We start from the raw sequence: 14,662 nt of genomic DNA, 5'->3' as shown, positions 1-14,662 counted from the left end.
GGCACACTCCATTCAATCAATTACTACCTTTTATGAATAAAACTTTTTACATGAAAATTTAAGTAGTTTCAGTGAAACATTTTAGAATTGTCACAAAAATGTTGAACCCTACGGTACCGGCGCCAATGGTCCTGTAATCTTTCGGCATTAGAGGTAACTTTACAAAGCAAAAAAGCAAAAAGGGGACCCTCAGATAGGGACAATTATTGAGGCCAAAAAGAAATCAGGGCCATAATATGTCAAGATTTTACTGTATATAAACAGGAGCATTTTCTTCACAACATCTAGATTTACATGGACTTCAATTAAAACACTCGAGTTCAGTTTTAAATAACGAAAATGAGCGAGTGGGTTTATAGCCGCTTATAGCAGACCGTATAGCCGCTTAAAACTGCCATACCAATGCAAGTGACAGGGTTTAGAGCCAGGGCCAGCACTGTTGATTAATCCAGCCTAGCTCGGTCTGACTGACGAAGTAATTAACAGAGCTATAGCACATTACAGACAGAGACTAGCAACACTTAATATCAATCTACATGGTAATAGTCTACGTAGCCATCAACACAAATCTACTTTATTTATTTATACACGTTTCACCGCCATAACAACCCCATGATTTCAGACGTGCTACGGAATTCATCATTTTTCTCATTACTTGTTACCTACGGTGTTGAATCGACGTCGTAATTGTCACCGCGCAGTTCCAGAAAAAAGTTACTCAAACTAATGTTTTCAAGCTGTAGACGGGGCAATTGTAATCCGCTGAACGACTGAAATATACGTGTCTTTCATTAGGGTATAATTCGTGGGTGTCAAGTGGATTCCGGCTACTGGTGCGGAGAAAACGGTCTATAAGATAATGAAAATTACCAGTAGTAACATTACTTTATGAAAATGACAGTCACAATTTTGAATCATAATGTATTACTCATCTTCTGTAGAATTACTATCTTGTTTACTAAAACAATAAACATACGTTGTTGATGATGGAAATCAAGGATAGGTCATTCCTGAAATTATAGAATATTGTTTTATCAAATTATTACCCAGAAACTACAAACTTTTTGATGGGGAGTAATTAAGGCTTGTTAGTGTCCTGAAAAAATCTGTTTTGATGATTTCTCTTGTCAGATTTGTATATTATGTAGTGATATCTATAAAAGCTGCCCAATAGAGAAGGTAAGCTCTAATAGAAAAAGAAAAGGTCTGGGGAAAAAATTCAGGTTGTTGATCTCGAAAAAAGACTTGACTATTTAAGATGCATTTTGTTAAATTCTTAGACACACATTGAAATATTTAACACAGTTGTGATAATTCTATTTTAACAGTCGCTGGTGGACGAAGTCGTTTGCATTTGATTGACCTCGGAAGTTCCTCAAAATCCAAAGATCCTGGAAATGTCTCGCTCAGTCTTTCAGCGCTCGGCAATGTTATCATGGCCTTGCTCAATGGTCAGCGACATGTACCTCACAGGTAAGTCTCAGAAATTGTCAACTAAGTCAAGTACTCCCAGACATATTAAATACCTCCCATGTGAATCAAGAAATTCACAGGTTAATAAAGTAATTCACAGGTAAATCAATTACCTCATCTGGTAATTCTCACAGATGTACTAATTAACTCATTCACCCCTGAAATTTCATAATAAACTATTCCATCCTTTGAATTGGAAGAGTTCAAATGTGTCTTCAGGGGTGAATGAGTTAATACCTGTAAATTATGTAAGAGTTATGTCCCCTTAGGTATTGATTGAAAGTTAATGCTTTCTCAAGTCCGATCGTAAATTACCCAACTGTAAGTTTGATCACAGTTTTATGTGTGTCTGCTGTCCAAATTACCATTCAAAATTAAGTCATTTTATAGGTATGCATATCACGATAAGGTAGCATGCACCCTTAAACATATAATAACATATACGCTTCTGTAGTAACTGACCTTAGTATTAAAATGATAAGTTTGTAAAGTATGTAAGTTGCAGACACACCTCTTTACAAATAAATAAAACTCTAAATATGTTTACTGTATAATATCAAACTTGAAAACGTTCTTTTTAAAAGAAATTTGAAATAAATTGCTTTCCGAAAAAGTGTAAGGAGTGTTGAGGGTAGAAAAATTGTGTTTGCTGGTTTTTGTCAAGTTTGATTTTAAACACATGTGGATATTACAGACGAAGGGATTGTTTCTAATGACCGAAACAGATCATCAGGTGGTTTAGAAAAAAATGATATGTTTATCCTGGCTTCCTCTGTCGAAAATACAGATTACAGCCCTTTCCCACACTGCAGTTTCAAAATTCAAAGTTTAAACGAAAGAAGATTTATGATTCTGAACTTATAAACTGTCATATCTGTAAAGAGTAATCTACCCTTGCAATTCACACGGAAAAATAAACAACTTTCAAAATGAACATAATGTGTTGAATGGGGTGTTCCATTTCTGATTTGCGAAGCCCATTGATGTAATTTAATTGACCTGCTGTACTTGGGCGTTATATATGTGTCCATGTCTATAAAAAAAGTCGTACATCACAACCCATTACGGTAATCCAATAACGTCCGAAAATTTCTCGTACAACAAATTGAAGAGTTTTTTTTTATGGTTATAGCGTTATGCATGGTCGTTAAAAAGCACATTCATTTAATAGGAACATGTACAATTGAAAACACTCCGACTCGGGTGAAAAGCAAAGAAGCTCTCAGAAAGATGGACGTAAATGTGTTTATTTGTGGAGAGCAATAACAAATTGCCCGGTATATATATCTTGCAGATATTATGAAATATTTATGTCCTTAGTGAAGTACGTTTGGCCCGGATAGATGTATACAACACTCATGCGCGTAAATCATGGTTTGCGGGTGTGAAGTTTTCGTGGCCGCCATCATGTTATAACGGGATATTGGCACTGTCCATCAATTTGATGTGTTTTATTGATGAAATGGACAAACAGTAAGCCTCGACTCCAAGGTTCACTTATTTCCTTGCCCTGGAAATAACATATTTCATATACATGTACATCTGTACCAAAAACATTCCGGAAAGAAAACATTAATGGTACATAAGACCGTTAAAAAATTACTATCTAAATTGATATTTTGATAGTTTCTCGATCTGCAATTTATTAAATGTAGTGGATTTTTATATGATTGGTATTTGTTTATTTTTTTAAATTGCATATTGATTCTGTGATCTAAAAGGCACTTTTATTATGATTTAATCCTCCTGGCATGACCCCAAGGTCAAGTTGAAACGCCAAATTTCTAGCATGCACTTTTAGTTCCCTCGATCAAACACGCATTTAACCATATTCAATTTACGATATATTCCGTTTGATTATATAATATTTTTTCCCCTTCTTTTTAGATCTCTGTACATACCCCAAAAAAAGCCCCATCAAAAGATTACATCTGCAGTTCATTCATTTACGAATTGTCAGCTTAATAACAAGTTTTCAAAAAACAAAATTGTCCAAAATGTTGTTTTTCTAGATTTCCTTAAATAACATGTGAGGTGATTTCAAATGATATTCCTAAGAAGAAGAAAAAAAGTATTTGTAAGGTTTCACGTTTTAAATATTTTACACAAAAATCAATTTTTGGAAATGTAGTTTCGAAGCTTGTTAGCTAGCAAGGCTTTAAAATCACGTTCGGATCATCATGCTATGTTTTGCAACACCAGAAAGATCCATCGACCTTCCTAATAGCATGGCAACATATGGTTTTGATACGGTTGGTACGATTTCAGCTCCCTCCCGAAATTATAATTTTAAGATTTGATTAAGAAACTTGCCTTAATCCATTCTGCAAATTAAAAAAGGAAATGAAATTTTCTTACCAAAGTAACAAGGTTTAGTTTGATTAAAGGCTCAGCCACTAGTGATATGAAATAGTTCTAAATATTTTGTGTGCAGAATTGTTTCATTAAAGCTCCTAAACCCAAATTGATGTTTGGTATAATCCAAAACATATGCCCAGGAAAATCCATTCTGATTTAATAGGTGATTGAATTTTTTCTTATCTGTGATTTGTTTTTTCATATTAGTACAAATCTAATTCATATTGTGTTGTTGAGTTCATCTTTCGAAAATTCAAAACTGTTCCACACTTTGGTTGACATATAACAGACTCTCACGTTGAAAAGTTTCAGTGCTGTTTGAAAATATTTTTCGATTTTTGTTTTTATTTTCATATAAAAAAAGTTTTATATAATTATTAAAAGATACTAATATAGCTTTTTATGATAAATTTTTAAAGATGCTGAATAAATGTCGTTTGATTTCTGGAGATAGAGTGTATGGTTTGTGAAAATAAGAAACATGAAAAGGACTAAATACACTCCTTGCTGACACAAAATCCAGACAACGCAAAAAAAGTTTACAGTAAGCTTAATATCATAGAGCCAATTATTTGGATTGCACATGTAGCGTGGTAGTTGTCTTGAATGGTGATCTCTCGTCACAGAAAATATAATCTAAAGATTTGTCGTCCTGCGGGAAAAAAATCCCAAGATTGTATCATAGTGAGCCAAGTTAAATACATAACGACAATTTTATTGGATTCTGAATGAAGAATGACGTGCAGAAAAATAAAAATTGGTTTGACTCATAAAGCAAGAAGTTTATGCTCTACGCTGCCAGAAAAACTCACTGCAGTGATTGTTCATCATATCTCATGCGCTTGGTGACGAATGGGTTTGCGTATAGCTAGATGGGGGAAACTTGATAATATGGGACCTTCTCTGAAATCAGCCACAGTAATTTGTGGATAGAGGAGAACTTGGGCCCATAAATCTGAAACATATTAATTATCAATTAAGGAACATGTACAGCATTCTGACAGCACTGGTCAATAAATCGGAGATGGATGTTCTCCTGTTGCTCCAATGAACCTCCATTTCTGGAGAGTTCCCATTCATCAACACTGTTTTATTAGCAGACAAATTTGTACCGGAATAGGAGCTTGCAAACTCAAGTTTGTTGATGAGGATAAGCCAGTTACTTCTAACAACTCGGAAACAATTCAAGAAGGCTAAGAAATCAATAAAATTCTGGGTTTTTTCCTTAAAGATGTAGAAGAGCTTGATTTTACTTTATTTTATTATAAATGCAATATTAAATGGTAAGATGTGTAAAGAGAATCCAGGAATCTGTACCAAGCAAAATGATTTATTTTTTTCTCAGTTTAATTGAGAGTTGGAGCACCTTGGTATAAAACGGATAACTAATAAACACCGTAGAAGTAGGAGAGAAAGATATTATTAAATTTGCTGGTGGCGATAATTGAAAACACGTGTTTGTCTCGATAACATAATAATTGTGTAAAATAAAAATTAAGCCCATTAGAACCATGGAGGGAAAACTGAATCATATAAATACCGTTTACAAAGATTTAGCGAATATTATCAGACGTTTATGACGAATACAACCTGATGCGCTCAGCTACACGAGTGAATATTGATGGAAAAGCGATTTAGATTTCTATGTCAAATAAGTTACATGTTGGTTTATTCCGTTGTGCCGAACTGCCTGTGAACATGAAATGGGTGAGTTATGTGGTGTTAATGTGTGGAGTATCCACTTGATGGAGCAGGCAGAAGGTCTGAATCAAAGGTTTCGCTTGTAATGGTGGCTCCCGAAAATGGGAAAGGAAGTGGGACCTGGAATCTCATAACATTTCCCTTTTAATTTGGGCCCTAATTACATCTGCGTGGATGAGAAAATATTGAGTTAATCTGATACAGATGAGTGGCGAGATGTTCATTTCGCCTGTTGCTGGGTTAGGTAGTGATAGCTAAGAGACTGGTTGGTTCCCAGGCGCACTCCGCTCGCTCTACGACTCCCCCCCTCAAGAGTTCTTATACACAAGTTTATAGTGTTGGAACGGTGCAGTGTATGTGGAGGCACAAAACAAAACTCGGGTCTCCATATTAACTCCATTAAGAAAATACGGTGTGCCCATGATGCTAAGCCGTAATTCTAATTTTCGTAAGCTATTTTTTATGAAACTTTTTTTTTTTTTTTGCATTTTTATATTTCATTTAATCATTTCGGATAAAAAAAATCTCTGAAACTTGTTTAATGTGTTTTTATCTATCTGTATACTTACAGGGACAGTAAAGTTGCCCAGCTTTTGAGGGATTCACTGGGAAACATTTCGTGTAGAACATGCATGATCGCCCATGTGTCATCTGCTGTACCGCATTATAACGAGACTCTTCAAGTGATACAGCTGGCTGCTAAGATACACAGGATGCGGAGACGAAAGACAAAGGTAAATTTTATCTTAAAGACTTAAAAAATATATTCATGATGTTGGAAATTTAAATAATTTCTTATAATCTTTTCAATTATGCTTAAAAAATTTGAAGTTTCACCTTTTGTGCAAAGGCTAAAAAAAAGATTTTTGATTTTTTTTTAAGAAAAATAAATATACTTCAGATGAAGTGTTTCTTTTTTTGTTTATGACGTAAGGAAACATCTTTCTAATTCATGAAATTAATTTTTGATAATGAGTAATAATTTTAGTTCTGTTCCTTTCTTTTACAGTTCTCGAGCACAAGTTCAGATGACAGTTCGACGGACGATGGGAGATTGCGGAGACCATTTCGAGGATTTCGGATGGGAACACTTCGTGAGGACATTTTATACACCTCCTCGCATTCAGACCCAGACCATACCTCAAGTAGTGAACAGTCGTGTGATACTGTTATATATGTGGGTGCAAATGGACAGTCGCTTAGCGACCGGGAACTTACAGACCATGAGGGACCACCTAGATCAGTTCCTAGAACCAACCCTCGGTTGCCAAGGCGACCAGGAGGGTCAAGATCATCAGGTGACGAGGGGTCAAATTCAGACAGTGGAAGGAGCCACCACTCGGACTTTCGCATTAGAAAGCCAAATATGGGGACAAGTATTGAAGGTGCTAATCTGGCCCGGCTTCCTTCGCGAATGTCAACGCCAGTCAGGGAACTATCTGCAAGTGGCAACGAGCATGCTCAATCACCGCCTATGTCTCCAAGTGTTGGAGGGGTGCAACTACCTCGAAAAGCTAATGTTAGGACCAAGCTGGTTCAGAAACTTGAGGATGGTTCTGGTAGTGCTAGCAAAGTGGACAAGGTAGCCTTGTCAACGCGTACGGCAGCCATGAATACGAAAATGGCTGGTGGTAGTGAAGCGTCATTTCGATCGGAACAATGGGTAGATGGCCCTGGGGTAGCTATCTATCCCGAAACACCAAAGACGGGGGAACAGTGGGTCGATGGACCACAGGCTTTCGTCTTAAAACAGGAACAAAACAAAAACAAACATCTTTACAACCCTAAAATGGATGCTGAAGAACAATGGGTTGATGGCCCCCGAGAAATGATGCAAGATTCCGACCATAAGGAAGGGCGGAAGGCATCTGGACATGGGAGATCTGACCGCAAGGCACACTCTCGGGAACATTCTCGGGAACATTCACGGGAACACTCCCTAGAACCAAAAGGATCATCACCAAGCCACGGTCCTAAATCAGGGGTCAAGGCCAAACACCCGGCCAACTGCGAGATAAAAGACCGGCCCGATAGCATGGCTAGTGCTGATAGTGGTGCATCTATAACAGCGCAGGCTGCAGATTCGCGACCAACTAGCATGCACAGCTCTGGTGCAGCAATAGACACTGAACAGTTGAAGGTTGACGAATCTGGTCAACCAATCAAACCGTTTGTTAGGGACTGGGTAGAAAAACATAGTGCTTTGAAGGCTGAGGGGAAAATGGAGGATGTCAGTATAGGTCTTATTGTAGATTCAGAAAACCAAGTTATTGGGAATTTGGAAACATCTGCTTCTGGAACATATAAACGACCTAAACCCGAAGCACGGAAAAAGATTCGTTCTTCAACACCAAAACAATCTCCACATCACTCTCCACGAAATTCACCTGCAGTCGGTAGGAAAGGTACTAAAACTACTACCGAGTCCACGCCAAAATTACAAAAGTCTCAGTTGCCAGGCAATGCCAATCCGACACATCGTGTAACAGAATGGCTCCGATCTGTTTCCATGGAGCAAGAAATGGAGGTGGAAACACAGGGACATTGTGCTAACAAGAAGTCGTCCGACAGGACACTCAATACATCCATGGACGTGTCATCCTGTAGTAGTCTTCAGGACACTACGATGGAGTCGCAGGATTTACATAACCAGTCAGGGTGTAGTGCTGATGGACAGCCTGATGTAATGGCGGAGTGCAATATCGCAGACATCAGTTTCGACAGCAGTGTGGACACTACAGAATTCAGTAACGTGCTACTGTCGAACCGGGAGTCTATGTATGAAATTCAAATGGATGAACAATTAGAACGAAGTGCTGAAAAAAGCACAAGTGATGTGCCGGATGACGAAACGTTCAGTAGTGTGTCGTGCAATAAGGACAATGAGTTGACCGAGGGGGAGGAGGGGGAGGAGGAGGAGGAGGCTATGGAGGACGAACCGTTACTCCTCAGGGCGGATGGAATCCCTCATTCCTCCACCATAGAAAGTATAAAAACTCTTCTAGCAGAGCCAATGATTTCAAATGAACAACTTGTGTGTGAAAAACTGTGCAGTTTTGAATGTACACCATCAGACTTTAGGGATGAGGATATCCCGTGTGGTAGTATGAATCGGCCTCTTCTTCGGAAACCAGACGGTGCGTCAAATCCAAATTTAATTAATGAACTTAATTTTGAACGAAAAATGGATGGTGATTTTGTGCGAGGGGACTATATCATCAATAATGTTCATTCAATTAGTGCTAGTCAACCGAGAATGGATGTGGATACCAAATCTATGAAAAACTCTACCTCAAAATATGCAAGTTTGCCGAAACACAGTGAGGCCCTTACGAAAGCTCTTGAGGGTCTAGGCAAAGAGTTTTGTGATTCAAAGCGATGTACAAAGTCGAAACCACCCCTTCCATCAAAACCTTCATCAAAGTCATCGGTACACAGCCCAAGTCCGTCTCGCCAAAGCCCAACTAAATCGGGTGGTTTGAAGGAGAAGGACATCTCAACAAGTCCAAAGTCTGTTAGTTCCACATCCAGTAAGAACTCTTCCATTCCCATGAGTGGCACTGGTAGAGGTCGCAGTGACAAGGACAAATCTGCGCGACTACAGTCCGTGTCATCGTCCTCGTCACAGCGGTCCTCCTCCTTACCAGTTACCAGTAGCCCCTCAAGTACATCTACCATTCGTAGTACATCTTCTAAATCGTCAAAGTCACAATCGCCACTCAGTAGTCGTCTGCCAATCTTCTCCTCGTGCAAGAACACGCGGAAGGGGAACAAGGAAAACAAGGGCAGTAAGTTAGGCAATGGTAGGATTTCAGAACTCAATAGAAACTCAAGCCGAGGGACGGACTCGGACAGTGGTAACGATAGCGGAATCGTGACAAACGAAAATAAACTGTTGTCACCTTACAGTACAGTGACCAAACCACGGACACCAAGTCACTCCAGTAGTGGACACGGAAGTGACAACAGCAGCACAGTCAGTGCTGAACTCCGGTCACAACTCGGCTGCAAGTCTGACAAAATTCATGGAGGAACAAGTAGTGGGTACGAGAGTATGTTAAGGGATAGTGAGGCTACAGCCTCATCATCGGCTCATGAGGACAGCAACAGCGAATCCTCTAACGAGAAAAAGAAAGGTTCCCGACGAAAAAGGCCAAGTAAGTACTATTGAATAACACTCAATCTTTTGAGCTTACATTTGATTCTTCCTTACAAGTTTTTTTCGTTTTACATATTTTTTCACCAAAAAACTGTTTTAATCACAATCTGAAATATTGTTTTGAATATCAGATTTTGTTTTTCTAATTTAGAAATTAGTTTTCAAGTCTTTAGAGATTTGAATCTTTGTAAGTTAAGTAAACAGCGCGTGATAGGAGTGTTGCCGGTCGTAGCCCTGATGTAGTTTGTTGGTAATAACAGTTATAAAACCAGATCACCAGACAATCAAAACATTTGGATTTGAACCAAAGCACTCATAATAATACTGCGTTGTTTACTTCAAATTTGAGATATTCCATTTATCATGCTTGGTTTTTAAGGAGAGTGTTATGGCCAGGTTTAAAACACTATATTAGCTTGGGAACGTTGTACAAGGTTGGGTGTCTGGATCTCATCAACGTTTAATAACTGTTTGATATCAATGTGAGACGTTTGTGGACGGCTCATGTTACCTAATGTTTGGAGCAACAACTGGTGCAAAAATAATTAGATCCTCGAAGGTATCCCTGGATTTAATTCTGGGAGAAGAATTCATTACTGGTGCAAAAACAGGTTGAATTACAGGATAAATTCTGTGCTGCTCTACGCTCAGCCTTTATGAAAAGATTTGATTAGCTTTAGCTGAAACCTAGCCAACAGAAAAAATGACTTTTGATAACCAAATTGGTTACTGCTGGGAAAACAAGGGGGCAAACTGGGCCCCAAAACATATCGCCCCATACAAATTGGTGTTATTTTATCTCCGTACTATAGTTGTTGTAGTCGCGGTAGTACAGAATTTTGTCAATCATTCTACGTCTTACGTATATATGATTCATGAAAAAATAAAAACATTCTAATTAGCATAAACAGTTAATTACCTGGATAAATTAACATCTATTTTGCGTCGAATTTATTACATGTAGTTTTTACCTTGCTACCTATGTAAGGTTTGTCTCAAATGAGCTGAAGGGGTCACTTCTCATGAATATCCAAAACCGTTCAAACAATATTTGGAGACGTCCATCGGTACAAAGTGTTAGATGAGGTTTTTGGTTAACCAGTTCCATACCCAGTTAGTTGTTAATGAGATAAACTTTGAAATTGAGCTGTATTTAATATCTTTCAATACACAATGACATAGCCCCTATTTCTATAAGTCATTAACTGCTGAGAGAGGGTGGATGTTTGGGATTTCTACGAGCTTGAAAAACAGATGTATTAAAGCGTAAATTAGATGAGAGAAAAAAATATTTTGGAACAATTTTGCATGAATTTTGAATTTGGGATCATGACATACATAACATTTACCAATCACCAAAATACATTACTTCTCATAGAAGCCCGAGTTTGTATGATGCTTTTTATTAAGTTCATTCAAACCAGTTAAAATAAATGGAATCTAATGGAGCGATATAATGAAATTCAATTAGGTATGTATGGAAAATTAACCAAGTAAGAAAATTGAATTATGGTTGCATGTAGGTTAATGACCAAAAAATATAATGGAGAAATAAAATTGTTATTTTCAGGTTCACGCAGAAGTCGCTCCGTTCCTGCCAGAACATCAGAAAGTCCAGAAAACCGAAAGCAGAGTCCATCAGGAACGCTAAAGACAAGTCCTTCTCCGAAAGCTTGGGTAGACACGAGACAAATACAGAAGATCAAGGAAGAGCCGTTTGAAATAAAACGCTACGATGTTGTTGACGTTGAAAGGCTCGGGCGACGCAGGGCTGAAGATGAGGTAAGCTTTATTTCTGTACAAACGATATGCCAAATATGGTTTTTCTTTTTTTCTCAAAAAATATGAAATTATGAAGGACAATCCTGTTGAATGTTTTAAAACTTTTCAATTTTTTTCAAATATTTAAATATCTCAAAAGATATGTCACAATTTTACAGCTAGCTAATAAGGCATTTATGTACCATACCGTACATGTGTATCAGTTCTTTAACATTTTAATTTTTCCATGTGTTTCTTGTAATTGTGTTTCTTGATACAAATGTGCAAATGAGCACCTTTAAGCTTAAAATTCTGTTATGTTGTTCTACAAAGAAAATCCTTTTTTGATATTCCACAGGGAAAAGAATTGGAACAAAGAAAAGAAAAACTGAAGGAAATTCTCTCAAGACAGGGTCAACTAAAGCCAGATAGCCCCGACATGAAAGATCAAATATTGCTTGAGCAGCAGGGATGGAAATTTGACTGTAAATTCTTAATGTGTTTCTCGTGTCGATCCAAGTCCAAGAAAACGGACGTGTAAATGTGCGCTGTGTTGTCAGACACGAATCGAAGATTTGTCTTGGTGGTCACTGGACATTGTCAACAGAGGTATTCAGTGAGGTTTGGACGATACGATGCCGAGACTTTATGAACAAACGGTTCGGATCACATCTTCAAAAGCCGTATATAATCGCGTGAGGTTGACGGGGAGGATTTGATTATAATTGACCACAATTTTGCAGTATACTTAGACATTATAACTATGCCATGTTGGTTTCAACTGCTGACTTAAACAAACTAAAAATTGCAATAATGTAAAAGATGCAAATCAAAATTTGTGAGATGAATTCATGTTATCATTGTATACTAACATCAAAATCATGCAAGCACATTCATTTCTTTATATTTTGCAAAAGATTTCTTCATTTGGAGACGAATCATATCCTAACTATGTAAAATTTTGTAATGAGTTTTGTATATTTTTTATATATTTTGAATTTGCATATGTCATTTTTCTGTGGGTCATTTGAATATTAATTTGTGTTGTTTTGAGAGGTGCTTTGCCAAGAAGGAAATGGTACCCGGACAAGGCGTTTGTGTCTTACCAAAAAACCCTCACTGCCAAACGGAATATTTCATGGACGTTTTTACTTCAAATGTGTTATTATGTGTGGGTGGAATCTGCCTTAAATTTAAACAATTCTTTAATGAGTAATGTAATGAATTATTTTTTACAGGAATACCCCTGGTCTTGTATTCATATTAATTATTGTTATGATTAAAATCAGTTTCGTATCTTTTTTTTTCATTATAGTGCTAATATTTTCAAAGGATTCAGAGGTCATTTATCAGCATTGCGTACTGTTTTTTTACACAATTTCGAACGAGAAGAAATGTTGAAAACTTTTTAGCAGGTACCGTCTGATGAACGTCTACTGCCAGCTTATGGATGCAATATGCAATCAACGACAGGTGTAAGATGCTTAAGCTGTGCAGAATTCTCTATACAGTTCCATTACTGCGAGATTCGTGGACATTAATTCGGGTTTAATAGATACCATATGTTTCATTATACATAGACACAGACAAAAATTGCCGAAAAACCCACGATATTTGCATTAATATACAGAGGGGTGTATAGAGCGCTAATAGCCGTCAGCTTATAAGACATTTGGTTTGGTGTATAAACTACATTATCGTTACTACGAGGTCGATTTTTACCAAGTGTATAATATATTGAGACCACGAAGTACCCTGTACAATGCTTGTGTATTATTTATTTGTACATTTTCTCTCCTACAAGACCAAATAGAATTATTATGTTAAATAGATCATTAATGTCAAAATAGACAAAATATATTTGTAATATTTATACAAAGAGTTTTGTTGTTTTTGCTCGATTTCTCTTTTATCTTCACCGGAGGACCTGACTGCATGATTGCATTGTTCCGTGGGAACATCTACAGGCTAGCTGCTCTTCTTAAAATATTTTCAGTTTCATATTGGTGTGAAACATACCTCTTTTTGTACAGAATTTCAAGAACAAAGCAGTCAAAAAACATAATGATATACAACAGTTGATAAAGTGCCCTATCTAGCTAACATAAGCCACTCTAAAGCGCTGTACAGTACATAGAAATACAATTACCCGTAATACAATTAGCAGATACATTAATCAATACAATTTTTGAGGAATTCGCAGGAGCTGCCTTATCAGCCGGTAACTACTACTCCTATGCCACCTGGCTAATATCTCCCTATGTGTGTATGCCTGCGTGTGTGCTGGAGATGTTATGAGTTATGTTTGTAGTGGGATCATATATGCATGCTTCCAACGGCATCATTTGAATAGTGCCACATCAGATACCGCAACATCCACCCCAGGCCAATTGATACTCCACCGGGGATGGGTTGTTGGAGTTGTGATTGCAGGAGAAAAACACTTTCTCTGAATATCTGTGCGTATGACGACTACGGGATCGAACCCCAGCCGCCTGCGTGGTAGGCAGGAGTGTTAACCACTCGACCAATTCGACCATAAAATTTAATAAACATTTTCCACTTAAAAAATTTTTTATGCAGAATCACCCCCGAATATGACATGAAGTGTCAACAAATTCATACTTGCCAACTTTTCGAAATTTCCATGGGGGAGATAGCACATGCTCAAAATTAAAAGCATAAATAAAATATGTGTACAATACCCCCAGGTAAAAAATAACACTTTCAAATGGCATCTCTTGAGCTGTTCTTTCAGATGAAATCATCAGATCTTAGAAAATAGTGGTTGAGAATCTTCAATTTGAGGGTCCAAAATCGGGAGTCTCCATCCAAAATAGGGAGAGTTTGGCAAGTATGAAAACTGGTTGCATTTGTGTCAAAGAAAGAAAACAAATCTCCCTACAAATTTCTGTTAAATACATCATGTTTTGATTAGTTTGTAAAAAGTTTCAATGAGGTATGTATCAAACTGTCGGATCATCCAAGTATCAAAATATTTAACTTCAATAGCGCTTTTGGCAAAGTTCACAAAATCGGAGTTGATTTGGTGCAAACGTAAAGCCAAGAGATACACATTAAAAAACAAATTAAGTGAATTTGTTTTAGATCAACTTTTGACACATGTAAATAGGATTTCTGATGCTGATATGAAACAGATCAGATAAAACAGAAAAAACCTGTTACATGTATATCAAAACAACAATACAC

The 14,662-nt window shown here is 37.3% G+C and overlaps 1 protein-coding gene across 11 annotated transcripts in view; it reads left to right on the top strand.

The window, feature by feature from the left end:
• Nucleotides 1-13,325, top strand: part of LOC110440622 (kinesin-like protein KIF26B) — a 306,581-nt gene extending 293,256 nt beyond the window's left edge. For all 11 annotated transcript variants that reach the window (XM_021483784.1, XM_021483785.1, XM_021483783.1 and 8 more), the window contains 5 exons: nucleotides 1,329-1,473; nucleotides 6,104-6,266; nucleotides 6,542-9,689; nucleotides 11,262-11,473; nucleotides 11,811-13,325. In XM_021483784.1, coding sequence (XP_021339459.1) covers nucleotides 1,329-1,473; nucleotides 6,104-6,266; nucleotides 6,542-9,689; nucleotides 11,262-11,473; nucleotides 11,811-11,993 — 3,851 coding nt within the window. In that variant the 3' untranslated portion in view covers nucleotides 11,994-13,325. The remainder of the gene's footprint in view (nucleotides 1-1,328; nucleotides 1,474-6,103; nucleotides 6,267-6,541; nucleotides 9,690-11,261; nucleotides 11,474-11,810) is intronic.
• Nucleotides 13,326-14,662: the final 1,337 nt, after the last annotated feature.

The sequence above is a fragment of the Mizuhopecten yessoensis genome, unplaced genomic scaffold (genome assembly GCF_002113885.1).
Source record: "Mizuhopecten yessoensis strain PY_sf001 unplaced genomic scaffold, ASM211388v2 scaffold11185, whole genome shotgun sequence".
NCBI classification, from domain to species: Eukaryota; Metazoa; Mollusca; class Bivalvia; order Pectinida; family Pectinidae; genus Mizuhopecten; species Mizuhopecten yessoensis.
The sequence above is the reverse complement of the archived record's forward strand: the minus strand, read 5'-3'. Positions and strand labels throughout refer to the sequence as shown.